The sequence below is a fragment of the Agrilus planipennis genome, unplaced genomic scaffold (assembly GCF_000699045.2).
Source record: "Agrilus planipennis isolate EAB-ADULT unplaced genomic scaffold, Apla_2.0 scaffold20, whole genome shotgun sequence".
Lineage (NCBI taxonomy): Eukaryota > Metazoa > Arthropoda > Insecta > Coleoptera > Buprestidae > Agrilus > Agrilus planipennis.
In genome coordinates this window covers 780,685-807,007 of record NW_020439516.1, presented here as the reverse complement: position 1 = coordinate 807,007, position 26,323 = coordinate 780,685, and the positions used below count along the sequence as shown (strand labels likewise).

General features: G+C 35.6%; 2 protein-coding genes across 4 annotated transcripts in view; both read left to right on the top strand.

Annotated features, from left to right (window-relative positions):
• Positions 1-1,251: 1,251 nt before the first annotated feature.
• Positions 1,252-18,467, top strand: LOC108738447 (adenylate cyclase type 9). 2 transcript variants are annotated; one of them, XM_018471864.2, is made up of 4 exons: positions 1,252-1,983; positions 4,930-6,170; positions 14,077-15,104; positions 16,082-18,467. In XM_018471864.2, the coding sequence occupies exons 1-4, from the start codon at positions 1,688-1,690 to the stop codon at positions 17,795-17,797; spliced, it is 4,281 nt and encodes a 1,426-aa protein (XP_018327366.1). In that variant the 5' UTR covers positions 1,252-1,687; the 3' UTR covers positions 17,798-18,467. The 2 variants fall into 2 exon arrangements, with proteins under 2 accessions (XP_018327366.1, XP_018327367.1); XM_018471865.2 differs by lacking the exon at positions 1,252-1,983 and adding an exon at positions 3,060-3,255.
• A 4,132-nt stretch (positions 18,468-22,599) lies between these two features.
• LOC108738471 (fatty acid hydroxylase domain-containing protein 2) overlaps positions 22,600-26,323 on the top strand; it is a 7,759-nt gene continuing 4,035 nt past the window's right edge. The window contains exons 1-2 of one of the 2 annotated variants that reach the window (XM_025979237.1): positions 22,600-22,740; positions 25,038-25,236. In XM_025979237.1, coding sequence (XP_025835022.1) covers positions 25,046-25,236 — 191 coding nt within the window. In that variant the 5' untranslated portion in view covers positions 22,600-22,740; positions 25,038-25,045. Of the gene's footprint in view, positions 22,741-24,318; positions 24,405-25,037; positions 25,237-26,323 lie in introns of those variants that run through there. The other variant, XM_025979238.1, reaches the window with a different exon arrangement.

Below are 26,323 nucleotides of genomic sequence, written 5' to 3'. Positions count from 1 at the left end.
GGCATGCATGCAAACGACTTTGTGTTATGAAATGTACACAGTATCTCTCAATTTTTTTAATAAAAATAGCAACAATAAACAACAAAGAGACACACTGTGTGATAGTTAGACAGTTTTGAAATATAAAACTACATACATATACGTAATACAATAAATAATTCATTAGTAGATGCGATAGGTGCTAATTAAACAATAAATAAGCTGGCCATAGGCTGGGTTGGGTTAGGTAGGATCACATTATCCTTACTAAATATTTAATTACGCACCAAGGGAAGAAAGTATAACTTCCAGGTGTGAATTGCGAAGACGAGGGCGGAAAACATCCAGCAGGACGTACTGTGCTTTCTTTCTGAAGCCAGTATACAAATTTTTACTTTACCCTTGCCCAGAAAGTACCATTTTGTTCTGTTTTTAAAGACAAGAAAAAGAAAAATAACTTCCTAGATAAGGAAACGCATTTACTATTTATTAGAAAAGTGTTTTAAGATCCCCCACGTGGAAATTTCTTGCTTAAAATGGAATTTGGGGGTTTTGTCTGAAATCAGGGAAAAATGGCATACTTTTGGTAGAGATAGTTATAGAATAAAAATAGTTGACTATGAAGAGGCACTAACCTGGGTTTTAAATTTATTTTATTCAGTTAAAAGTGAAAAAGTAACCAAATACAAAATGTTGCTTCAATTGATTCAGTTGATTCAATGGATTGAGTCATTGGTGTAGAGGTCTAGATGATGTGTATGAAAATTGTCAAAATAATCAACTTTTAACCCCCATAACTTTTTATGGTACGGTGGTAGGGAAGACCTCCTCTTTCGATCCCCCCTACGAGGGTGGGGGCCATCATCTAGACCTTCACCGAGTCATTTTAGTGGGGGGCAAAACTCAGGTGGCTACGATTAAACAAAAGATTTCCAAAAAATTGTAGTTTTTTCAAGCGTTACTCGCATATCATCATGTTTGTTTGCTAGGGGTAGGTATTGTACTACCCAATTCATTGTAAATGATTAGGGGGTAAAGCATTGTCAGAAAGACTTCTAAAAAGTACTGAGGACAGGTAATCGTTAGTTCTATGAATGAATGGTGAAAAATCAAGTACATCATAGTAACGTCGATGTTTCACCCAGCTGAATATCTTTCGCTAGGAGTAGCAAAGCAAGTGCAATTTGTGCAAACCCTAGTTGGTTTGTAAGACGTGCAATTGGTGTGTGTTGTCGCGACCTCCACCATAGATTTTTGTCTAACAAATTATCGACATTGTGAGGTAGGGGATTCGTAGAATCGCCATCTGTCGTTTGTCAATCACGATTAAGAGCTGGTTGCTTGCTGGTTTCATGGTAGGTTGTCGGTTTGCGCGTTTGTTAATTGGGAATTTAATGTTTCTTCTCGTCAGTGTCGGGCAGGGTCTGTTCAACGATAATGTATTGTGGAACGTAAACATTATGAAGGCGTGTACACGTTGCTCTACAGGCAACGTAACCCATTTTATCGGGCTTCGGAGGCGAGCAGTACTTCGGTCCGAATTCAAAATAAAAAATTTCCGAATATCCAAACGGCAACTGATTGAACAACAACCGAACCGAAAATGTGGCATTCGAATTGATTTCTTTGAAAGTACATCAATTAATTAACGTAATCAGAGTGCGCGTCCGAATTCTCTTCACGCGAGTGTTTTCATTTCGCTTCGACGATGACCAGTAAGAAGAAGGCTTCGTGGACAAGTTACATGAGATCCGAATCTCAAATTGACAACGAGCAACAATCGGATATAACTGTCGATGAGGAGAACATACAACTGTCCATCGACCCCCACATTCAGAAATATTTGGCCCAAGTGTCTCAAGAATCTGGATGCTGGGGACGTTGTCTACCCATACCCTTCGAAAGGGCAGCGAGCAAATCCTGGTGGCATCTCACTTTCGACTCCCAAATCCTCGAGAAACAATATCGGAAAAGCGTGAATGCCTACAATCGACTGAAATTCAGGTAGACCAATTTAATGGTAAACCGAGCTACAAAATTTAAAATTGTGTACATTCTTTTTTCTTATAGTGAGGTATGTACATATTCAATGTATTATACGGTTCGTATGTACTTCAAGTGAATGAATTCCTTTAATTCCTAATGAAGATAAAAGTTCATATATCTAGAGATATACATGAGTAATGGTATAATTTAGTTAGCATGATGAAATCAAAGTAGAACCGTTTTCAAGTTTACATACGTTAACCGATTCAATTTTATTACAGTCACTACAAAAGAAAATGCTAATTACCACTGTTTCCATCGACTCTTTCACTTAAACTTTCATCCCCTATTTTAAAATAGGTCAATTATAACGTGTGACCTCACCACTTATTTCCGTCTAAAGCAGTTATTTTAAGTTTATAATTATTTCAACTGGAATAACTTTAATAAACTCACAAAAACCCAGTTTAAAAACCTTCATTGTAGATATTATGTAAAGAAAAATTAATTCGCTATTTGCCTTTCTCAATTCTTTAATATCATTTAAGTAAATAACTAACTACACTTGTATGTATGCTTACCGTATTTATAATAACAGTTGTTGTATTTATATTGCCAAAAGAAAAGGGAGATTTATAGCACGTTTACCGATTGCATAATATTATAATTATATTATTAAAATCCGCAGGCTTAGTGTGTTATCTTCACTGTAGTGATATACTTTCCTCTAAATCTAAATGGGAAATGCCTAAATATTAGTTAATATGCTGATGACTGTACAGCTATTAGTAGTAGATACAGAGTGTTCAAAATTTAATAGTTTTGTACGATAAATTTTGGCCTCCTCAAACCAAGAGGCACAGTTTTGGTGTAATCTGGTTTATGTTAATTTAGTCTAATAAACGAACACGAATGTGAAATTCAACGCGCTGTATTTTTGGTTTGATTGGTTTATTACCATATAAAACAAGACGACGGCGACGCCTTATAAAAAATTTGTTTGATTTATTAGGTATACGCAAACACAATTTTATAGCGATACCCATACAAAATGAATATTTTAGTCAGTATTCTACAAAACGGTGTTTAAGACGCATCTCCATATCAGTTATAATACGGGCGTAGTGGATTTTTATAACGTGAAAGATAGTTGATTTGTGCTATATGTCAATTAAAATATATATGGAGGAATTTTCAAAACTTTTTGTCGACTTTGTCGCTATTCAGTTTTTGTGCGATAAACATAATGATAATTAGAGTAATAAATGCAGATTCTCGATTGAGCTTTTGGTACGTCCATTATCCAATTTTATGTGACATTTATCTCGACTCTAGTTTTTTTTTTATTAAATTTCTTCAATATTATGCAAATAGTTCCGAAGATCAAAAAATAATAAAAATTAATTGCAATCTAATGGTTTTATAATTTTGCGTTCTTATGTTATTTTTTTAACAAATATGCGAAGCCTTCGAAATAATATCGTCCATTTGAGTGGTGACATCCTTGACATTTAATTTTTGCAATGATTGTGATTGAAAAAACTCGGAAAATATTTCAAATATATTTTTAGAAGGTTATAACTTTGTAGCAGCAAATAACTGAATAAAAATTACTTATTATAAAAAAACAAACGCATTTTGTGCAAAATATAGTATTGAATCTTCTACGGAAGATTAATAACCTCGTTTAATATTATTATAATTCAATTGCTTGGTAATTCGTCCCGAATAAAAATTTATTGATAATCTTATCCTCAATACTGCAAGCTATAAATACTCTACAGGCTTTTAAACCGTTTGATATATGAGGTAATAGCCTCCTCGCATTTTTTTTTCCTACGCACACTTTTCAGGAAGAACATTACCAGCAATCAAGTTGGCCTTTCGTCGTAGTTTTTCATAAATAGAACCGAGTACATTTGCAGCTAACTGAACATGCCAGTGGTTAACCCAACGATTATACAAAATAAACTGCATATCCACACATCGATTGGCACTTCGTTCGCATTTTTTTATGTAAACTATGTACGTGCCAATCAGTTGCAATTGTTTTTCATATTCTTCTTTAGCAATATCAATATTTGGAATGTTCAATTGTTTTGCGACGTCTGATCTTTAAAAAGAGAAGATAATATAACTGATGGAAATTATCTTTCCAATAATAAGTGAAGATTCCATTTTCATATGATTTAAATACTACCAGTAATCGCATCTTATAAATCACTCAAAATTCATTACTGTAGTATTGGTATGTAAAATCTGTTGAATGAGTATTTTGTTGATTTAGTTGAGTTTTGTATTCTACTCTTGGTGGTTCTCGTTTTTTGATGACTTCGATCATTTAAAGTCTTCCTTCCAGGGTAAAGAGTTGTCTCTCTACGTTTCCTCTGGCAGGTATGACAGACATCTCCAATACTTATTGATGTGTTGAATAATATAATTCGAAGTGGTCTGTATTCTGTCGAAACTGCCAGACGCGGATCGCAATTTCGATCGCTATCTGTAGTAGGATGCTACATTTGGCGTTTACCGCGCTATTTGTAGTATTTTCTAAAACGCGCTGTTAAGACAGCAGGTAAAAGTTGGTCTGTGTTCTGTCAGAACTGTCTGCGACGCGCTGATGAGATCCAAAAAGATCGAAATCGCGATCGGCGTCTGGCAGTTTCGACACAATACAGACCACTTCGAATTATTTTATTCGATTATGGTAACGTGGCTATCACGTTGAGGTTAGCTACGCCGGGATTCGTTTCAGCAAGTAGATATCCATATATTTAAATGGACCTTGTTGGAGCATACGTAATCCTAAAATGTAGCATCGTACTACAGATGGCGTTTACCGCGCCATTTGTAGTATTTTCTTATTGATGTGTGTTCCTCAATATGATCTCTGAATCCCTCTGTCGATTTCGAATAGTTTATTGAATTTCCATGTATTAATTTTGTGTTTGTTCTTTATTTCAGGTACGCCCTTTGGTATATCCTCCTCATTTCGTCATCGTGGCTCATATTTTTCCTGTCGATTGGCATCTCATACGGTACTCAACGATGGCCGATCCTGTGCACAATCCTTGCGGCTGTGATTTTCTCTGTTGTGACGTTTCTCCTTCTCACCTATCGCGAGTTTTTCAACGCTTACATGTTTTACGTGTCGCTAAGCGTTGCCGTGTGTCTGTGTCTCATCAGTCTGTCGTTCCTGGTTTTGATTCCCGTACGTTTCGAGCCGTATTTCAATCGTCAGACGTCCGACATAAGTCCAGTCGGTCATTTTTCTCTTTGTACCGAAGTACTACTGCTCATCTATACCGTGATCCCGTTGCGTCTCTATTTAACAATAGCAATCGCCATAACATACTCGGTCTTGTTCGAAGTGCTCACGTGGCTGGTGCACCACAAGGAGAGCGAAGGATTGACGATGCTGGTTAGGATCCTGCTTCACTTCTGCATCCACGTTATCGGTCTCCACTGTCTCGTTATGACGAACGTCAGGATGAGGAACACGTTCATGAAAGTTGGTCAAAGTTTGCTGGTCGGGCAGCAGCTTAAAGCAGAAAAGAACCTCAAAGAGAGCATGTTACATTCCTTGATGCCTCCGAAAGTTGCACAATGGTTGCTTAGTGAGGAAGAGCATTTTGTAAAGAACGGCTCCGAATACAGGGATTCGGGAGATTCGAGCTACATCCGGTCCCTCTTCAGACCATTCAACATGAATCGGATGGAAAACGTTAGCATCCTCTTCGCTGACATAGTCGGATTCACGAAGATTTCGAGCACAAAGAGTGCCGAAGAGTTGGTAGACATCCTCAACAAGCTCTTTCAGAAATTCGACGTCCTATGCAAGCAGAACAACTGCGAGAAAATTTCGACCCTCGGAGATTGTTACTACTGCGTCAGCGGATGTCCCGGACCGCGTCCCGATCACGCCAGATGTTGTGTCGAAATGGGACTGAGTATGATACAAGCGATCAAGCAATTCGTTGAAGAAACGAACGAAGCGTTGAACATGCGGGTGGGTGTGCATACGGGGACGGTGTTGTGTGGGATTGTGGGGACGCGGCGGTTTAAATTTGACGTGTGGAGTAACGATGTCACCTTGGCCAATCGAATGGAGTCGACGGGAAAACCGGGAATGGTGCACATTTCGGAGAGGACTTGTGAATTTCTTAGGGATCAATATCTATTGGAAGAAGGAGAACCCGTATTTGGTACGCTTATACCTATTTTATTTCTACTACTAAGGGCCGCTATTTTTTTTTTTACTTCCGATGGTTACGTTTCGCCATAATCACCTCCACGGATTGAAGCATTTATCGTATCTAAGGACAAACTTTCCAATACATTCTAATGCAAGAAAAGTTGCCATCGATGAATTTAAATGAGTTTTGACGATGTCTTGAAGCTCCTAGTTGCACTGAAAATCAGTGAAATGAGTCACTAGACACTAGGTCGGAGGGTCATTCAAAACAAAAACTTGATATGCTGACTTTCGGAATTATTATGATCCATGACAAAATCCGACCCTAGTGCTGGCGCAATCCAGCAAGTGTAAGCAATTTCAGCGAAACATTTTCTACCAATCACGGTCTCGACCCATTGTTGAGTGGTCTCCATTTTTTCCCTTAATTGGATAGGAAGATCTAGAAAGGGTAGCGTTTCTAAACTAACAAGGAACTTCAAGACTCATTTAAATTCATGAAAGACTTTGTGAAGAGGATACTGGAATGATTGTCCGCCGGTACGACAAATACCTCAATCGTCAAAGTGATCATGACGAAAAGTAACCATAAATGATATATATAACTTTTATGTCCATTTGAGTTTTATTTATGGACCGTCCGAGATTCAATGTTACCCACTTCGGGTGTTGGCATACGTAGAGATATTTCTACATAATCCACCATGACTCTTATTGCTTAAAAGCTAGTTACTCTTCCAAATCTTGACAGCTATAGATTAAAAAAATATCGTAACAATTGAAACTAATCGTTAGCAAAAGAGATTATAGATTAAGTATATGTATAAATAATAGTTGACATAAAACGTTGCAATATTTACCGATAATAGTAAGCAAAGTTAAACACACTTATTGTTCTAATTGTCTACCTAATGTATATATATATATATATGTACATTTACTACCAGGTACATGCATATTTACTTTAATGATTTACAAAAAAATGTTACGTATGCTAATCGGTTTGCAAAAATATGAGGCGCGTGCTTCCTAGATTAGATTTTACAGCGGTTAATTAATAAAAACAAACGTTCCAACCAACTGTTTAATCAAAAACCGAATGTCGCTGGGCAAGGTTTAAATAGTTTTTAATGAAATTTAACTACTCCAATTCCTTGTGGAAATTACTTTAAACTAAAATAAACAGCAAGTAGGTGTAATAACATGTAAAGTTGTAAGCAATTAAGAAAAGATAAACATAAGGATTTCTACGAAAAATTAAAACTTGCTGTCTAATTTAAGTAAGTGGATATTTTTCATTCTATGTAGAAAATATACATACATATAATCGAATTAAGCATAGCTAGAATTTTAACTAATGAAGATAATGGTTTTTAAAAAGCAAAATATCTTTTGTATGCAAAACAATACAGAATACAGGAAAACCGAAACAATAACCCTGGAGCCATGCTCATTCTCTTTCGGTAATAAATTACTGTATTAATAAAACATGTACACTTAATATGCAAATAAATGTCCAGCATATATTCCGGGAAAGTACCCATTCAAGTTTATCTAATTGATAACATAATTAATACGATATACGAATTAATTTGGTTTCAAGGATTTTATCAAATTCCACATTTAATTAGGCTCAATTTCGATAACAATTAATTCTGATGCAAAAAAGACATTTTTCGAATATCATATATACACGACAGGAATAAGTTTGACCAGCCATATATGGAGAGTAGTAAAATCTACCTCCCCTACCATAAATTAATTAGTCAGTACATTAATTAGTTAGATTCTTAGATCTAAATACTGGGTAACTCTTCGATACAAACACAGACCATTTGTATTTATAGGGTTGTTCGGAAAGTCATTTCGTTTTTTTGTGGAAATGAAAGACAGTTTTCGTATAATAAACAAATACTTTATTAAATTATATATTGACCGTTCTGGTCCAACACCTTTTGCCATCTTTCTTGTAGTAGCATAATTCCACGCTCATAAAATTTTTGGTCTTTGCTGGCAAAAAACTGATCGAGGAGGTTTTTGACCTCCTTATTTGAGGTGAAGGTTTTACCGCCTAAAAAATTTTGGAGTGACCGGAACAAATAATAATCCGATGGTGCCAGGTCTGGAGAATATGGTGGGTGTAGCATTGTATCCCATTGAAGCTGTAAAAGCTTTTGACGAGTGACCAAACTTGTGTGAGGTCTCGCGTTGTCTTGGTGAAACACTACACCTTTCCTGTTGATTAGTTCTGACCTTTTCTGTTGAAGTGCATCATTCAATTTGTCCAGCTGATGACAGTAGACTTCCGAATTAATCGTTGTGTTATCCGGTAAAAGCTCAAAAAAAAAGATTCCTTTAAAATCCCACCAAACAGACAGCATCACCTTTTTTTGGTGAATATCGGCTTTGGAAATGGTTTGAGCCGGTTCATCCTTTTTGTTCCATGACCTCTTGCGTTTGACGTTGTTGTATACAACCCTTTTTCGTCCCCAGTGATGATGCGCTTCAAAAACGGATCATTGTCGTGACGTTTGAGAAGCGAATCGCAGACGTCAATGCGGCGACACAGATTTCTCTGTGTGAGAACATGGGGAACCCATACATCGAGCTTCGAGGATAATCCCAGGCCTTTCAAGTGGTCATAAACTGTTGAATTTGATAAATTTAACCTCAATCCGATCTCACGTGTTGTTATTGGCCGGTTCACATCAACTAATGCCTTTATCGCGTCTTTATCAGCTTCAACCGGCCTTCCCAAAAGTGGTGCATCTTCGACATCAAAATTGCCGGATCGAAATTTAGCGAACCAGTTCTGGCACTGGCGTACTGTCAACACACCTTCTCCATACACATCAGTCAATTTCTTTCTGGCTTGAACAGCATTTTTACCCTTTCTGTAGTAAAACAGTAAGATATGTCGAAAATGCTGCTTATCGCTCTCCATATTTAAAAGGGCACCAACCAAAAACTACTGCGTAGAATTAATTGGAATTTTTCACACACAAGCCTTGCTATATGAGCTCTCAAATCATATAAAAATTATACGGCTTAAATGTGAAGTTGGGTGCAAAAGAATACAATTAAATCCTCTGTCGGGAAAAAACGAAATGATGACTGATTTAAATATTAGTCTCCAAACGATACTGGTCGTATGGATTTCTTCTTCTAATACATCTCTGACTAGCCTTTCATGCCTAAGAATGTGTACGAAATACTGATGCAACCGAAGTAAATAGTAAATTTTTGCGGAAGCGGAAATAGAAACAGATGCGGAAGTGTAATGATTTTAGGTGATTCTTTAATGCAGTGGTCGTGCGCCCTTTTTTCGAATATTATGTTACAGATTTTATTTATTTGATACTTGCATAATTAATATCAACAAAATAATTCCAAATAGGGCTTCTTTCTGGCTATAAAATTGCTTTTTTAATTTAAAAATTTACACCACTGGACAAACTACATACAACATGGGCTTACTTATTTTATAACTGTGTTAGTTTTAAGGGGGAGCTTGAAGTCCGCGCTGTTTTTAGATTAAAGTAAGGAACCAATAAGAGAATAAAATTTGGAAAATATCAACATATCTGCTAAATACTAGGAAATATGTTTAGGCCCTAAACTATATCTAATAAAATTATTTGCACAGGGACAGTATTATTATTAACAATATTTTAACGGCTATAACGTTGCACATTGTGGTTAATAGTTCGTAGACACAAAGGGTTGATAATAATACGTTCACAATGCTACAGGGGGATCACTGAAAGACAGCCCAGGTAGCTACCCCACTTGCAACATTCCAAGTAGCAATTCCTTTTAAATTGTGTATTGAAAACGGTCAAGTTCAGCCAATCGATAAAAGTAATAAATTTTTACGACTTCTTCTATTGTTCCGATATAGTGATTTTCAGAAAAATTAAAAATAAGATTTTGTTAAGTTCCGGTGAGCTTCCGTTATACAAATGCGGAACCAGATGCAGAAGCGGATGTGATAAAGTAGTACATCTTCTGTAATTGCGGAAACGGAAGCAGAGGTCCGATTAACGCTAGTACCAACCTTTCTCGCCCATTTCTTATTGATTTCCATAGCGCCCTCTGTTCTCCTACTCTTTCTAATACGTTCTGATTTCTAACTTGTTCTATCCACGGTATTTTTAACATCCTCCTATAACACCACACCCCAAAACGCATCTGCGCTTCTCTTTTTTCATATATATGTGTGTAGCCGTGCTTCAAACGTACTGCATAATTTTTATCGATATTGGCTTATTCAAAAGGCACTATTAATTAAAAAGTCAACATCAATTTTTGAAAAACAAGCAAAATCCAAAGCGCATTTTATTGTTTTAGCGTTCACTATCTGAAATTTTTACTGTTGACTTTATCACTTAACAGTTCTTTCAGCGCGTTAGAATTACTTAATAACATAATGCTAAAGGAAAATATTTAACGCTTTTTAACTTTTTATACTGATACCACTTTTGAAACAATTAAATTACTACATCCATTAAGAATATTAGTATTTTAAATGAAATACCCATGCTTAATCGAACATAAAATTAGGTTAAAATTTGTTGCTACAGGCGAATGATGAGAATATATTGTGAATAGAGAAGGTAAAAAATTAGGAGGTATAAAAAAGGGCAGAGGAACAAAGGGCGTAACGGAAATCGACAAAGGAATATGGGAGGTAGGCGATGGGACATGAAGGACTAGTTTGAAACATATTAGAAGCAGAAAGAGGAATTAAGAGTAGAGGTAGGCCTAGATTAGATTACTATTCGCGAATAGTTAAGGATGTGGGATGTTCTAGTGTTAGGGAAATGCGAAGATTAGCTCAGGATAGGAATGAGTGGAGTGCGTGTCCAACCAGTCTTAGGACTAGCGACTCTATGATGATAATACCGATATAATTTTTCAATGAAAGTAAAAAAAGCTATAGGTTTAAGGCATAAACAGTAAATGCTACAAATATAAAACTGGCAACTCACAAAAATATTTATCAATCAAAATTTTTATAATAACCACTTAGTTTCGTTAAGACTTCTGAAAATCAAAACCTAGCAAAAAAAAATGAATAGATACGTGAAACTTAGCTCTGAGAAGTTGGTATCCCCCAAATGCGAATTTTTCAACGAAATTGTAATGAGTTAAGGAAATAAATCCCTGCGATAACCTGGACTAACCTTGGGCAATCAAATTTTTATTTTAAGTGGTTCTCAACTTTTTTTGTTATAAATTTTGATGTAAGGGTGGGCTAACGAAAAAAAAATGTTCGGCTATCCTGGACTCGACATGGACAAAGGAATCATGTCAGTTTGGACTGAGGAAAACTGTCATAAATTTTCATTTTTAAAGAAACTCGGCTAGTCGGTCTAATGAGTCGTTTAATATTCGGGCAAATTGATAAATTTACTTATAATAAACGTTCTTGCACTTGCAATTTCAAATACTAAACGGAACTATTCAATTACTAACTGTGTAAACTTGTTTATAATACCTTTATAAGCAACGCCTTAATGTCCTTATACATATTTTATAGGCGTGTAATAGCAGTTCAATTATTATTGTTTATTATTAATATGAAACATTATTTTATAATTTTCTTCTGCTATTATTGAAAGGTTTATGGTGTGTTGCTATGAAACAATTCTTTTGCGATATTCTGCAATAATGTTGTCGAATTTTAAAATTGCCATTCCAAATTAACCAATAGAATTTTTATTGGCAGGAACGATGAAAAATTAGCATAAATATAAGAATATTACGAAAACAAATGATAGATTAGAAATTGTGAAAAATTCGAGGTAATTTAACCCTTACTTCGAAGCTCAGGTACTTACTAAAATGTAACAGCACAAGTCTATATTGAAAGTACTTTAACCGAAACATTTTGATCTAACTATAAAAATAGTTATGTATATTATTAGTCATGCAATGGCTATAAGCGCATTAAATGAACTATAAATGTACATACATATATCACTTTAATTTTCCTGTTTACATGTACTAATTAAATTGCATCACAATATTCTATTTTAACATCGGTCAATGCGATAATATTGATAAACACGCGATTAACCTCGAAAATACCCCTGTTAATTTTTTCATTTTGAACAATTTTAATTTTACACCACGATACAAAACGTGATTCAAGGATTTGTCAACCGTTACTTACTACATATAGCTTTTTAATAAAATTCAACAAGTGTTGTGATATAAAAGCCCAAAAACACAAATAATTCAAATGGAACATAAAACTTTAAACTATAACGGCACCCTTTTGGTACAGAACCACAAAGAAATCATCATTTTAAAAACAATTTCTACACCACTGGAATTTGTACAAAGGAATTCGTTTATTATGACTCCGCCTATATTGACCAACCGCTTAATATGAAGTTATTGCAGTGTTAAGTTTGGTTTTCATATTAAATTTTCTAAAGGAAAGTTTGGATATAATGACTACGTTAAAATGACATATCGTTTATTATGACTGATTCTCAAGAAATCATATCCGGCTATAGCGATCCAAATGATTAATAATAACATTTTCGCTCATTTTTCTGACCTTTCTTATCATCATCATCATCATCATCATAAGGTCGCCAGTCTTAAGACTGGTTGGTCACGTACCTCCACTCTTTTCTATCCTTAGCTAAACTTCGCATTTCCCTAAAACTGTAGAACAGCCCACATCCTTAACTATTTGCGAACAGTAATCTAATCTAGGTCTACCTTTACCCCTCCTAACTACTGTTTCTGCCTCTAATACGTCTTTGACTAGACCTTCATGCCTGGGAAGGTGTCCTACCAACCTATCTCGCCTATTTTTTATTGACTTCCATAGAGTCCTCTGTTCTCCTATTCTTTCCAATACCTCTTCATTTCTAACCTTTTCTANAAATGACATCGTTTATTATGACTGATTTTCAAGAAATCATATCCGGCTATAGTGACCCAAATGATTAATAATAACATTTTCGCTCATTTTTCTGACCCTTCTTATTGTATTTTGATATTACAATTCATTGTTCTTTTTCTTTTTCTGTTAATAAATATAATTTGTAGTTTTTCTATCTATTAAACTAAATAACTAACCAAAATAGAAAATTGTTTATTTCCTAAGACTATGCTATGTATGACGCCCGCTTAGTATGACGTGTTTGTCATTTCCCTTCGATGTCATTCTAAGCGGATTCTACTGTATTTTTGCAATTCTACAACACCATATTTAAAGGAATTGCATGTAGGAATAAAAAATATCTTTGATAGGAACACCATATTTGCAAAATTGGAGAACGAAATTATTTTTATTACAAAAATTTAAAACAATTTTTAAAGGTTTTATAAGCTTCTGAAAATAAACTGACCTTTTATTATACGATAACAACGTAATTATCACTATCACAAGTTTTATTTTTACACCAAAGTAATGCAACTTTTTAGTAGTGCTCCTAAAACAAAAAGTTTCGTATCATGATGTTAAGGTACCGTTGTAATGATTAACACGTGTATCTAATTATTATTATTATTACCAGGAAGGTTAATTACCAAAACAGGCCACAACTTTATGATACAACTAATGTATATGAATATAAAACACGAATAACTTTTTATGTGGTAATAAGGTGACATTTCAACAAATTTAAAGTATATGTCGTCTCCAAAATCATGCATTATAAAACCAAAAGAATGTATGTTAGTAACGTCAACACTGATATGGAAAATATTTTATAAATTTTAACAGTTATTCCCCGAACAATAAATGAATAATATACTAGAGAAATCTATTAATACAACTGTCTTATCTACTGACAAATTCTTTGATATATACTTGCAATTCTACATAAACGTACCAGTATCCAAAGTTTTTAAGAATTAACTTTAAGCCTTAACTATACATATTTGTTTAGGCCTGAAAACTTATTTCATCCTCGGAAAGAAACTAGACCGTCCCTTGTCCTATTGCGACAGCTACAGATTGAAGAAAAAGGAGAATTCGATTCCAAATAACTCGCTGCAGCTTGTCGTGTCTCCACCGACGTCGCCTCATTCCATGTCTCCCCAGACCCGACCAAGAGTTCTCTCCTGTGACAATTCGGCTGCTAAAGGCTCCTACAGTGGCAACACCCTATCTCCTGACGTCTGTAAGATCAAAGCAAGCAGCCTGCCCAGCATTCTCGACGAGCAAGAACTGGAAGTGGAAAAGATCGAAACAAATGGCAACGAAGCGATCAAAACCCCAACGTCAACGACGAGCTCAGGAAGACACTCGATGAAACTCAAAACGTCGTGGAAGATACCGAACTTTCTCAGGAAATCGGACCAAAATAAACTGGGCACGAATGACGCGAACAGTCAATCACACAGCAACCTGAACATCTCCACCGTGGCCACCTGCGGCTATCAGCAAGTTCCTACAATAATCGAAGCTGATAACAACCTTCAAGTACCTGAAATGCCCATCATAACACGAAGCAAAGGATCGTGCAGTAACTTGAGTACTAACGAGGAAGATAAACTCAGTAGCATATTTTTTGAAGATCCAAAAGACACCATAGACGTGAAGTCGTATATAAGTCAATCGAGGTCCGACATTGATTACACCGCGAGCGAATTTACGAGTTTTATGCGATCGGGAAGTTATCGATCTCAGTGCGGTAGATCTCCTAACGAATTCGCGATATTGAGCCGTGCGGGTAGTAACAGGTCGCGTAGGGGGAAATCCCCGAATTTCGAGGTTATGTTGCCTCCAATTGAAAGGACGCGTAGTGCCACCGTTACCGCGCCCAACCAGCCTACAAAATCGAGCCGGACACTCGATGTGCCTAACAAAATTTTTACCAACATGGAAAACGATCAACTCAGCATGGCACTTTCGTACAACAGCCGGAAAGACTCTGGAATCAAGAGCAACAGTCGGAGAAGCAGTATTCAACAGGTAGGAGTCAATAAGTACTTGTACTCATTACGTACTTTACTATCACTTATGCATATATTACATATTCCACTCAGATTAATTATATACGCCTGTCTACATTATTTATTAAAATATTCGGTCCGTTTTTACAGTAGTTGACATCGGAATTGAGACATGAAGTTTAGTCAGGTAGGTAGCACTCACCAAGTAGAATATCGTGTGGTAGGTACTATTAATTCCATGCGGAAACCAATGTAGCTTGAGATACAGGCTCCTAAAGTTTTCTTAATTGGAGGAAATTCCGGTTGGTACAGCCCTGGCTGCAGCCCTTCGTCAGCTGTTCTAGCCAAGTATGCATTGATGACGTCATTGTTTACTTAGGTAGATGTATGACAGACTCGAGTTTCTTTAATGCCCCTGCCCCTGATATATTAGAATAATGTTAGGAGGATATGTTTTAAGACAAACGATGTTTGGCGGGAACAGCTGACGGAAAGCTGAAGTCAGGGCCGTACCTACCGGAATTTCCTCCGATTAAGAAAACTTTAAGAGCCTGTATCTCAGTCACATTGATTTTTAAACAAATAATAAACAAAATTCTAATAAATACTACTACACTACTTTACTTGGTGAGTACTACCTACCTCCATAAACTTCATGTCTCGATTCCAATGTCAACTAATGTAAAAAATTACCAAATATTCAAAATTGTAAAGTATTATTAATTTGGTAGGTACCCTTACAATTAATAAATATTTCAAAGAAAACTAAAATCCCTAGCAATGGTATATTCATGATAAAACGATCAAAGATCAATGAGTTATACCCATGCATCCATTTTGTAAATAATTTTGCTTGATGTATTTTCATTGAACAGACTCTTCATACGTCGCTGCAATTTGCTTTGATAAACCTTAGTGTGTTCAGTAATTGGCTGCAATTGGTGAACTGTAACAATGCATTGTATAAGTACCAATAGGTACTACTTCTTGTTTCAGATCGAGCATCAGCTTCCAAGGTCGGAGAGTCCACACCACCGTCTTTCCGGCTACTTTACATCTAGTCAGTGTAGCATCAATCACTCCCATTATCCTAACATGCCAAGATTACCCTGTCCTTTCTATGAAAAATACGGTTCTGGTATAAACCATATTCGCAAACAATCCGACTTGCAACTAATCAAGTGTGTTCAAAAGAATTCCGAGTCTGAAAGGTCGTATTTCATCAAACCACCTCTGTCCAAACTCACCCTCTTCTTCGAGAACGACAAAATGGAACAAGAATACCGAAAAAACGTCCACTCGAACACGGACTGCGAGTCGGTGCCGACATTGGCTAATTCGCGATTTAACACGTACCTAGATGTCTTTTTTTCGTTTGTCGTGTTTTCAGTGATCTCGTTTTGTCTGTTTCTACTTTATCAACCTACACCTCTGTGGTTGAGTGCGTTTGGGATTTTCGTTTTTGCTCAAATTTGTGCGATTGCGTTGTGTTTCAAGAGGATCTCGTTATTTTCGGAGAAATTCTTTTCGTTTTTTCCACGATGGTACCGGTGGAACGCTTTCGGAGGACTTCTTGTCAGCCTCCCACTCGTCTCGATCCTATGCAATTTCTCGTGCCCCAGGACAATATCCACGTCAAAACACGAAGACTACCTCTACAGTTATCTGCTATTTGTTGGTATCGTGCACTTCTGTAACTTCACCCAATTGAACTGTTGGATGAAAAATGTTCTTGCTACACTCTTCAGTTTGATATTTGTCCTACTAATATTCAGTGACTTTTGTCCCAGTACGATCCAAACCATTTTGAAGACGAGAAGCGTGTCCATCAACAACGAAACTTCGTCCGACGATGTAGAAACAGTGGACAAGTACCTCTACGATTCGGAAATCCTTATGGTGGTACTTCTGTTACTCATTTTGGTGTGGTTCCTAAACAGGGAGTTCGAAATTTGCTACCGTCTCAGTTTTCACACGAGTTTTGTAGCAAACCGTGACAAGGCCCATGTGCAACGATTGAAAAACCAAGCCGATTGGTTGATATACAACATCGTTCCGGAACACGTGGCCGAGCAGCTTAAAAAGAACGCCAAATACTCAGAGAATGTCAAAAATGCCGCCATAATATTCGCTAGCATAGTTAATTTCAACGAAATGTACGACGAGAGTTACCTCGGTGGCAAAGAATTTCTACGAGTCCTCAACGAACTCATCGGGGATTTTGACGAACTCTTGACGCTTCCAGAATTCAAAAGTGTAGAAAAAATCAAAACAATAGGCAGCACTTTTATGGCAGCAAGCGGCCTAAACTCAACGATGCGACTGGAACAAGAAGACCCCAACGAGCACCTTTACGCGCTCATGGATTTCGCGCTTGCCATGCAAAACGTCATCGAAAACTTCAACAGAGATCTCCTGGAGTTCAACCTCATCTTACGAATAGGTTACAATTTCGGAGATGTCACGGCGGCAGTCATTGGCAACACAAAGTTGTACTACGACATTTGGGGCGATGCCGTCAATATAGCTTCACGAATGGATTCGACAGGAGTCAACGGCAGGATACAAGTGGGAGAACATTGCCTGGAGATTTTGGAGAAGAAGTACGAGTTCGAAAAGAGAGGATGCATCTACGTCAAAGGAAAAGATAACATGAACGTGTACTTGTTGAAAGGGAAACTGGATGACACTGCTACAGATAATAACGAATGACAAGAAGATAATAAGAAAACTGTTTAATTATTCATTTGACATTCCATCAATGAGGTTGAACCTTCCATAAGAACCGAAAAGTATTAATAACTGTTTGGTCTAATTAGTATAGCATTGTAAAGGTTCAAAAATATATGGAAAATCTCAGTTTTGAAAACGAGGCCGCCAATTTAATCAAAACACTAATCGGTGTGCCACGTCTTGCCTAATAGAAAGTACAAACTTGTGTTGATTTTTAACAAATACACCCGCTTGTTAACGAATTCTTCAGTAATTGTTTTTTGTAGGTATTTATACGACACAGTAAATTTGGAACTGGTGCTATTTTGTCTAAGGTACTTTTACAAATATTCAAATACACAATTACAGCGATTGAATTCAGATCTTCATCGATATAATCGATAATGTTCGACACTAAATCCGTAAAGCTAACAGTAATATATTTGCATTCTATTAAAAATAAAACATAGAACACAGATCATTTATAAATGATTACCCCTTAAAATAAATAATTACTCTATTGCTTTAGTAGGTAATTAAAATTTTTGCATGTACGTATTGTTAAATGATTTGATACGAATTCAATTTTCTTCTTCTACATTACAAAAATTTAACATTTATCTTTAATAATTCATAAAAAGAAAAATTATTCGAACTGACACGTATTTTTGTAAATAAATATATATGTTCTGTAAAAAAGAAAACAGATGCAAGACTATACTTCACATTTGAAATATTTCTATAATATTTCCTTGCTCTTTGAAGTTAAAAATAAACTAGACGAAATTAGGGATCTGATATTTATTTACGGGAAATACCGCTTTGAAATTTTTATTATGAGAACGACGAAAAGCGTTTGATTAATAAATTAGTTAAAGAGTAGAACTTATTATAACGCGACGAACAAAATACCACCCTTCCTTTTCTACATATATATGTATGTAAAAATAGCTTATAGATGTAAACTTTTACAAAATCTATTTTGGCTTTGATAACGACAATAAGAACACTGGTCTTTCTCAAAATATAAACACCTTAGGGACCGGACAAAATTTAAGACCAAGTCCGGTCCTGCACGAAAGTCAGTGTGTTGTGTACATACTTGAAATATGGCTGCTGAATTAACCGTTTGTTTTATACATTTATTAAAATAATTAAACAACAATAATATATTAGCAGGCGCGCACGACGTAAACTAAACACCCCGTATTTGGAAATTTTCTAAAAATAACTGCCATCGCGCTATTTTTAATGACACCGCTATTTCGTCTAATGTTGGAAATGCTTTAAGTGCTCTTGACATTCAAGTGGAAAATACTCAAATAGTCCTTGAATTGGTGATAATGGTTTGTATCCTTTTTTTCCATTAACGAGCGAGCTCACTTCTCTTGCTGAGAGAGCAAAGAGGAAAATTGAAACAATTACCTTTTAATAAATGATTACAGAAAATTTGACCAGCAGTTTTCATTCCACTTTGCTTTTCTTTTTTTTTTTCAATTCAGTTTTTATATGGCTTCAAATTAAAATTTTCGGAAAATTTCCGTTTAGGGGCACCCCAGATTCGACAATTGGTAAATGTCTAGATGTCGGGGGTGGGGGTGGGTGGGATCGAAAGAGGAGGTCTCCCCCACCATTGTACCATAACAAGTTCGTGGCGGTCTCATAAAGTTATGGGGGTTGGATGGGGGTGGGAGTAGGGTGGATCGAAAGAGGTTGGTCACCTGAGTAAAACCCCATAAAAAATTTGCGGCGGTCTCGCCCCCTTAAAATGTTATAGGGGTTGAAAGTTGATTATTTTGACAATTTTCATACACTATAATTCAAATAAAATTCAATAAAAAAAATATTTTCAAGCGGCTGGAGGTAAGGGGGTTCGAAAGAGGGTGGTCACTTGAACAAAACCCGATAACCTAACCTAACCTAACCTACCCTATTGATAAAGATATTTAAATAATGTTTTATATAACTTTCTCAATATTTTTATGTATTTTTCATTAGTTTTACCTTTGGATATTGTTTAAGAATGATTATATAAATATTTACATGCCTAGAAATGTATAAAAATTGGCATATTTATTAACTTTGAACCGCCACGAACTTTTTATGGTACAGTGGTGGGGAGACCTCCTCTTTCTACCCCCCCCCTTCGGGCGTGGGGGTCATCATCTAGACCTTTACTTTTTTATCCCGGATCAGGGGAGCCCCCCTATTCGGTACAGCACTCAATTTTCATACATTTGTAAAAAAAATGGTGCGTTGTTTCGTTGTTATCTAAAAATGATGTTTGTACGCCTTTTGGCTTCGGTAGAAATTCTAAACTCTGTTAAACAAATATTTATTTTCATTTGTTCCTTGTTGCTTTGTTGTTAGAGACGATTGTGTGTTGTTTATAGTCATTTCGAAACGTGTAAAAATAAACCTTTTACTTATTATTATACTACATTTGTAATATAGTAATAATTGTTTAATATTACGTTTCATAATCGTTGTATATAATTATATTATTTATTTCAACCATTGGCGTAGGAAGAATATTTAGAAAAAGCAATAGGTTCATTATATTGTAAAGACTTTACTGTAATATGTAATATGTTTATTGCCAAGTGCCATTTTTATTATTATTATAATTTATATTGTATATTGTAAAAGTAAATATTATTAAGTTTATTTAATTTAATTAATAAGTCACTTTCGCATTTGTAATATTGAAAATCGCAAAATTTTAGTGATCTACTGGATGTTTAGCAATTTTTTGTTGTTATTGTATAGAGGGCATTGAATAAACCTACTTTTCATGTGATAATAAATAAAAATGTTTTAGCTTTTAATGTATGCTAAAATTAATGTGTAATCACAACAAAACCAAATGCAATGCAGATTTTGTGTTAGACATTTTGTTCTCTGTGTTGGTGATAGCTTAAGGCAAAAACTGAACAATTAGCAGCTAGTTTTTGGTTATGTTGTGACGATGCGTTTCAAATGGGGTTTTTACTTTAAAAAATAATCAAAATTTATAGTTACTTGTAATGGTCATAAAAAATTCCCAATTAATATCTAATGTTTCCCATTATGTCCCACGTCTAGGAAATTTACTAAATTAAAAGGTTCCATACATAAATTACGTAATATTTCAATAGGGGAACTGAAGTGAACCCAAAATTTCACATAAAAACGTTTAAATAAAAAAAGGTTAGGGGTTGTAGAAGCATTTTATTGAGAAAACAATTTACCAACGTTTCGCCCATTGTGTGGGACTTTTTCAAGGTATTTAATTATCCTATCCAATTATTTTAATTATTCATTGTCTTGGTTTTTTATGGCTGTCTTCCTTTTGTCCTTTGAACTTTTTTGTTTTGTGTTATTTGAATTGAAACTTTCAGTTGACTCTAGAAAAATATTTGAAAACCTATGTCAAACCAAATGGTACCAGCAAATATTATCGAAGTAAAGGCCCCAGTTATACCTGACCATATTCGTGGACCACTTGTGATTAAGTTTTAATAACGTAGATTATAAATGATATTGCGAAATAGCTTTAATAATAAAATATCTTTCGATGAGAAGTTCCTAGTTCTTGTTTCGTTTTCAATTTGTTAAAAAAATCGCTGCTTGTATTAAGTACTAATATACATAAACACATACACAGATTAATTAAGTTGAGTATGCATCTGAACACGAACACGATCGAGGCAAGTCGAGGCGGTACGACAATTTCAAACAAAAAGAATTTGATTTGAATATGTTCTGGCTCGCCTTGTCTCGAACGTATTCATGCTCACGAACAGGCGTATGTGCACCTTTACACGAACACCTGACCAAGTCTAATGTTAGCTTTACTACATATTTACTAATATAAGAAGCATTTACTGTCTGTTGTAAATAATTGCATATATATTGATAGCTATACATAAAAAAAAGGAATATTATGTATGTAAATGTTTTGTCTAATCAAGTAAAAGTGCCTTCAATGTGTATGTGACCTGTAATCTGAATAATACAATATTTTAATTTAATATAGTCCATCTTCCACAATAAACTGTTTCAATAGTTCGCTAATCTTGTATAAACATGTCGGCGGTCCCGAATAAATATTGATAACAAGGAATTGTTACCAGAGATATTCAACCACTCGATCATTATTTATTAAATTAAACTATGCACAAAGGTATAACATGTAGGTAACAATAAATGGACAATCAGCTGTTTAATAACAGTAGATAGCCACTCGTGATGATCATGAATGGATCAGACGATTTTGAAAACAAATTTGTTAGAACTGTTAGAAGTTTTATTCAATAAAAGCTCATGTAGGATTGAGACTAAAAATGAGCTTCCTGCATTTGTACAAGAATGAAGAAAATAATTATATTATTTATGTTATCTTTCTAAAGATTAATTAAATAAGTTCATATCCAAAATAGAGGAGCGTAACACTTATAGAAACAACTTGGAAAAATTAAATAAAAAAAAATCGCACAATACTACAGAAGCTTTGATGAATTAAAATGACAATTTTAATAATCAATGCAAGTAATTTAATGTCTCTTCTCATAAAGGGAAAATTAACGAGAAATTCTGATACAAAATTTCTCGTAAAAGTAAGATTTAAAACAAAAAGCATTGCATTTATGCTTTGTTTAAAATGTGGATAAATAATACATGGGACACCATCTAGCGCAGAGCAACAAAACTTGGACACGCAATTTCCCACGGAAAACCCAGGAAAACAGTACAACACAAATGAGTTCTGGCATTTTCTGAACTTTTCGACAGATGGCTTTTACTTTTAATTAGTTTTCTCGTACAAAATATTGATGTCGATATACATGTACATACGGTTGTATATGCCAATAAATTTGGACAGTGTTATGAAAATGTAAATACGTTTATGTGAACAAACAAACTACCAAATCGTGATATAAGGGTTGACTTTTTCACAACTGGTGAGTACAATCATTTGGTAGGCAGGTACATGTTTATTGTCAATAGGAATTACCTATTTCCAAACGATCGACCTCTCTTTGTTATTGAAATCAATTTTTTAACATTTTTTTCCTAACATTTTAATAACAGGTTTNGATTGAAGAAACAGGAGAATTCGATTCCAAATAACTCGCTGCAGCTTGTCGTGTCTCCACCGACGTCGCCTCATTCCATGTCTCCCCAGACCCGACCAAGAGTTCTCTCCTGTGACAATTCGGCTGCTAAAGGCTCCTACAGTGGCAACACCCTATCTCCTGACGTCTGTAAGATCAAAGCAAGCAGCCTGCCCAGCATTCTCGACGAGCAAGAACTGGAAGTGGAAAAGATCGAAACAAATGGCAACGAAGCGATCAAAACCCCAACGTCAACGACGAGCTCAGGAAGACACTCGATGAAACTCAAAACGTCGTGGAAGATACCGAACTTTCTCAGGAAATCGGACCAAAATAAACTGGGCACGAATGACGCGAACAGTCAATCACACAGCAACCTGAACATCTCCACCGTGGCCACCTGCGGCTATCAGCAAGTTCCTACAATAATCGAAGCTGATAACAACCTTCAAGTACCTGAAATGCCCATCATAACACGAAGCAAAGGATCGTGCAGTAACTTGAGTACTAACGAGGAAGATAAACTCAGTAGCATATTTTTTGAAGATCCAAAAGACACCATAGACGTGAAGTCGTATATAAGTCAATCGAGGTCCGACATTGATTACACCGCGAGCGAATTTACGAGTTTTATGCGATCGGGAAGTTATCGATCTCAGTGCGGTAGATCTCCTAACGAATTCGCGATATTGAGCCGTGCGGGTAGTAACAGGTCGCGTAGGGGGAAATCCCCGAATTTCGAGGTTATGTTGCCTCCAATTGAAAGGACGCGTAGTGCCACCGTTACCGCGCCCAACCAGCCTACAAAATCGAGCCGGACACTCGATGTGCCTAACAAAATTTTTACCAACATGGAAAACGATCAACTCAGCATGGCACTTTCGTACAACAGCCGGAAAGACTCTGGAATCAAGAGCAACAGTCGGAGAAGCAGTATTCAACAGGTAGGAGTCAATAAGTACTTGTACTCATTACGTACTTTACTATCACTTATGCATATATTACATATTCCACTCAGATTAATTATATACGCCTGTCTACATTATTTATTAAAATATTCGGTCCGTTTTTACAGTAGTTGACATCGGAATTGAGACATGAAGTTTAGTCAGGTAGGTAGCACTCACCATCCGGCTACTAAAATTTACATAAAATTTAGATGCCCCCAAACTTAAGTTAGATAAAATAAATAAAATTAATGCCAAGAAAGGGTAGTTATAGTTAAACTTTGTATGCACGAGTGTTCAAAGTTCAAACAGTAATTTTGCATTGCAATTATTAAACAATAAACTGGATAATGTACAACAAATACTTACTAAATTAATCGTAACTAGCCTTGAAACTATTAAGTGCAAAGGTTTAATTCAAGTATGTCACTGTCAAGTACGACAAATCAAATTTGTCTTTTGCTTTGAGGTTTTTTCTTTGCAGATAATTGTAATATTTTGCTTTTTATTTGAGAAAATAGGAAAAATTGTCGAGAAAGACAACGTCATTTTGCAGAGTTCAAGGTAAATCATTGACATTGGCGATTATAATTTTAGTCTTAACTGATTTCCAGCATATTGACATCCCATACAAAGCAATTATTCCTAAAATTTAATCTACATTGGTCGAGAAATATAGAATACATATATGTATATTAAATTATACATGGAAAAAATCATTTTGCATATAGACTACTGGTTAATTACGATCCGAATTCGGTAATCATCAAAGGGCAGAATCATCTCTTGAATATACGACGTGATACAGGAAAATTCGTACAAATACTTTCAGTCATCTTATCATATAAATAATAAACAAAATCCATATCCAATAAATGCAATTGAAAACCTTTGAAGACAGTTTACAGGTAAAGCAAAAAAGTTTACCGATTTTCGATACTACCCTTTGATGAATGTCGAATAACCCTAATGTTGAGTCAATTTTCCACTAATATGTGTTTCAGTTTACCACAGGTTTTGCCGCTCCCTCCGGTGAAATTTAATTTAAACGGCTAACAATAACTGCCTACTAATAAGTAATGAATTTAAGTTATTGCTATTTGTGCGTAGAAACATTAAAGTGTTTATTAATTTTTATTTATCCAGAACAATAGAATATTTCAATGTAGATAATTAATGATTTCGCTTTGTTTCCAGGAGCAAAGATGTTGGGAGATTACGAGGATTATGAATCATCCTCGTCGGGAGAAGTCACGCCGACTAAAAGGCGTAATTCTAACGACAACGTTCAAAACATTCAACAAAACACAAATATTTTATCGTCGCTTAGAAGTGTCCTAATTGTTATCAGCTCAGCGCTTATTATATTTGCAGCAGCGAGGAATACGATTACATGGTAATTAGACGACCTGTATATAACATATTTATAACGTTGAAGAGTAGTCCGTACTATAGGGAGGGTACTACGATCCCCTTAGGATAAATTGGTACAAACAAAATGGAAAATTGTGGAAATTAGGGCAAAAAATTGATTTTTGGTATGGGAAAAAACCGTTTGGTCATTTTTTCCATTAGTTGACATTGGAATTGAGACTTGAAGTTTAGTCAGGTAGGTAGTATTCACCAAGTAGAATCGTGGGGTAGTATTAAATCCATGCGGAAAACAATCTAGCTTGAGATACAGGCTCCCAAAGTTTTCTTGATTTGAGGAAATTCCGGTTGGTACGACCCTGGCTGCAGCCCTTCGTCAGCTGTTGTCGCCAAATATCTGTTAGGACAAACGATGTTTGGCGGGAACAGCTGACGGAAGGCTGAAGCCAGGGCCGTACTTACCGGAATTTCCTTCGGTTAAGAAAACTTTAAGAGCCTGTATCTTCAGTCACATTGATTTTTAAACAAATAATAAACAAACATCTACTAAATACTACTGCACTACTTTACTTGATGAGTACTACCTACCTCACTAAACTTCAAGTCTCAATTCCAGTGTCTTCTAATGTAAAAAATTACCAACCGTTTTTTTAATTTGGCCTTCCACGAATGAGAAATATTTTGTTTCAAACTTCCAATATTTTTTTAGATATCCTTATAATCCTAGGCATACAAAGGGACGACATAACATTTTTTTCCCAAGCCCTGTTCAGATCATATATGTCAAATTATTCTATCATAATTGTAATCATATAACAACTTTTTTCCGTTCAGTTATAATTTCACTAGTATTTACAATAATTTCAAACGCATACCATTATTAAGGTCGTCAGTCCTAAGACTGGTTGGACACGCACCTCCACTCTTGCCTACCCCGAGCTAATCTTCGCGTTTTCCTAAAACTAGAACATCCTACATCCTTAACTATTTGCGAACAGTAATCTAATCTAGGTCAACCTCTACCCCTCCTAACTCCCGTTTCTGCCTCTAATATGTCTCTGACTAGACCTTCATGCCTGAGAAGGTGTCCTACCAACCTATCTCACCTATTT

Bases quoted from the DNA above. Each gene is read 5' to 3' on its own strand.
- LOC108738447 (XM_018471864.2), top strand. From the start codon at position 1,688: ATGACCAGTAAGAAGAAGGCTTCGTGGACAAGTTACATGAGATCCGAA. The intron at 6,171-14,076 runs GTACGCTTATAC...ATATTTGTTTAG, and splicing joins AGAAGGAGAACCCGTATTTG to GCCTGAAAACTTATTTCATC. The intron at 15,105-16,081 runs GTAGGAGTCAAT...TTCTTGTTTCAG, and splicing joins GGAGAAGCAGTATTCAACAG to ATCGAGCATCAGCTTCCAAG.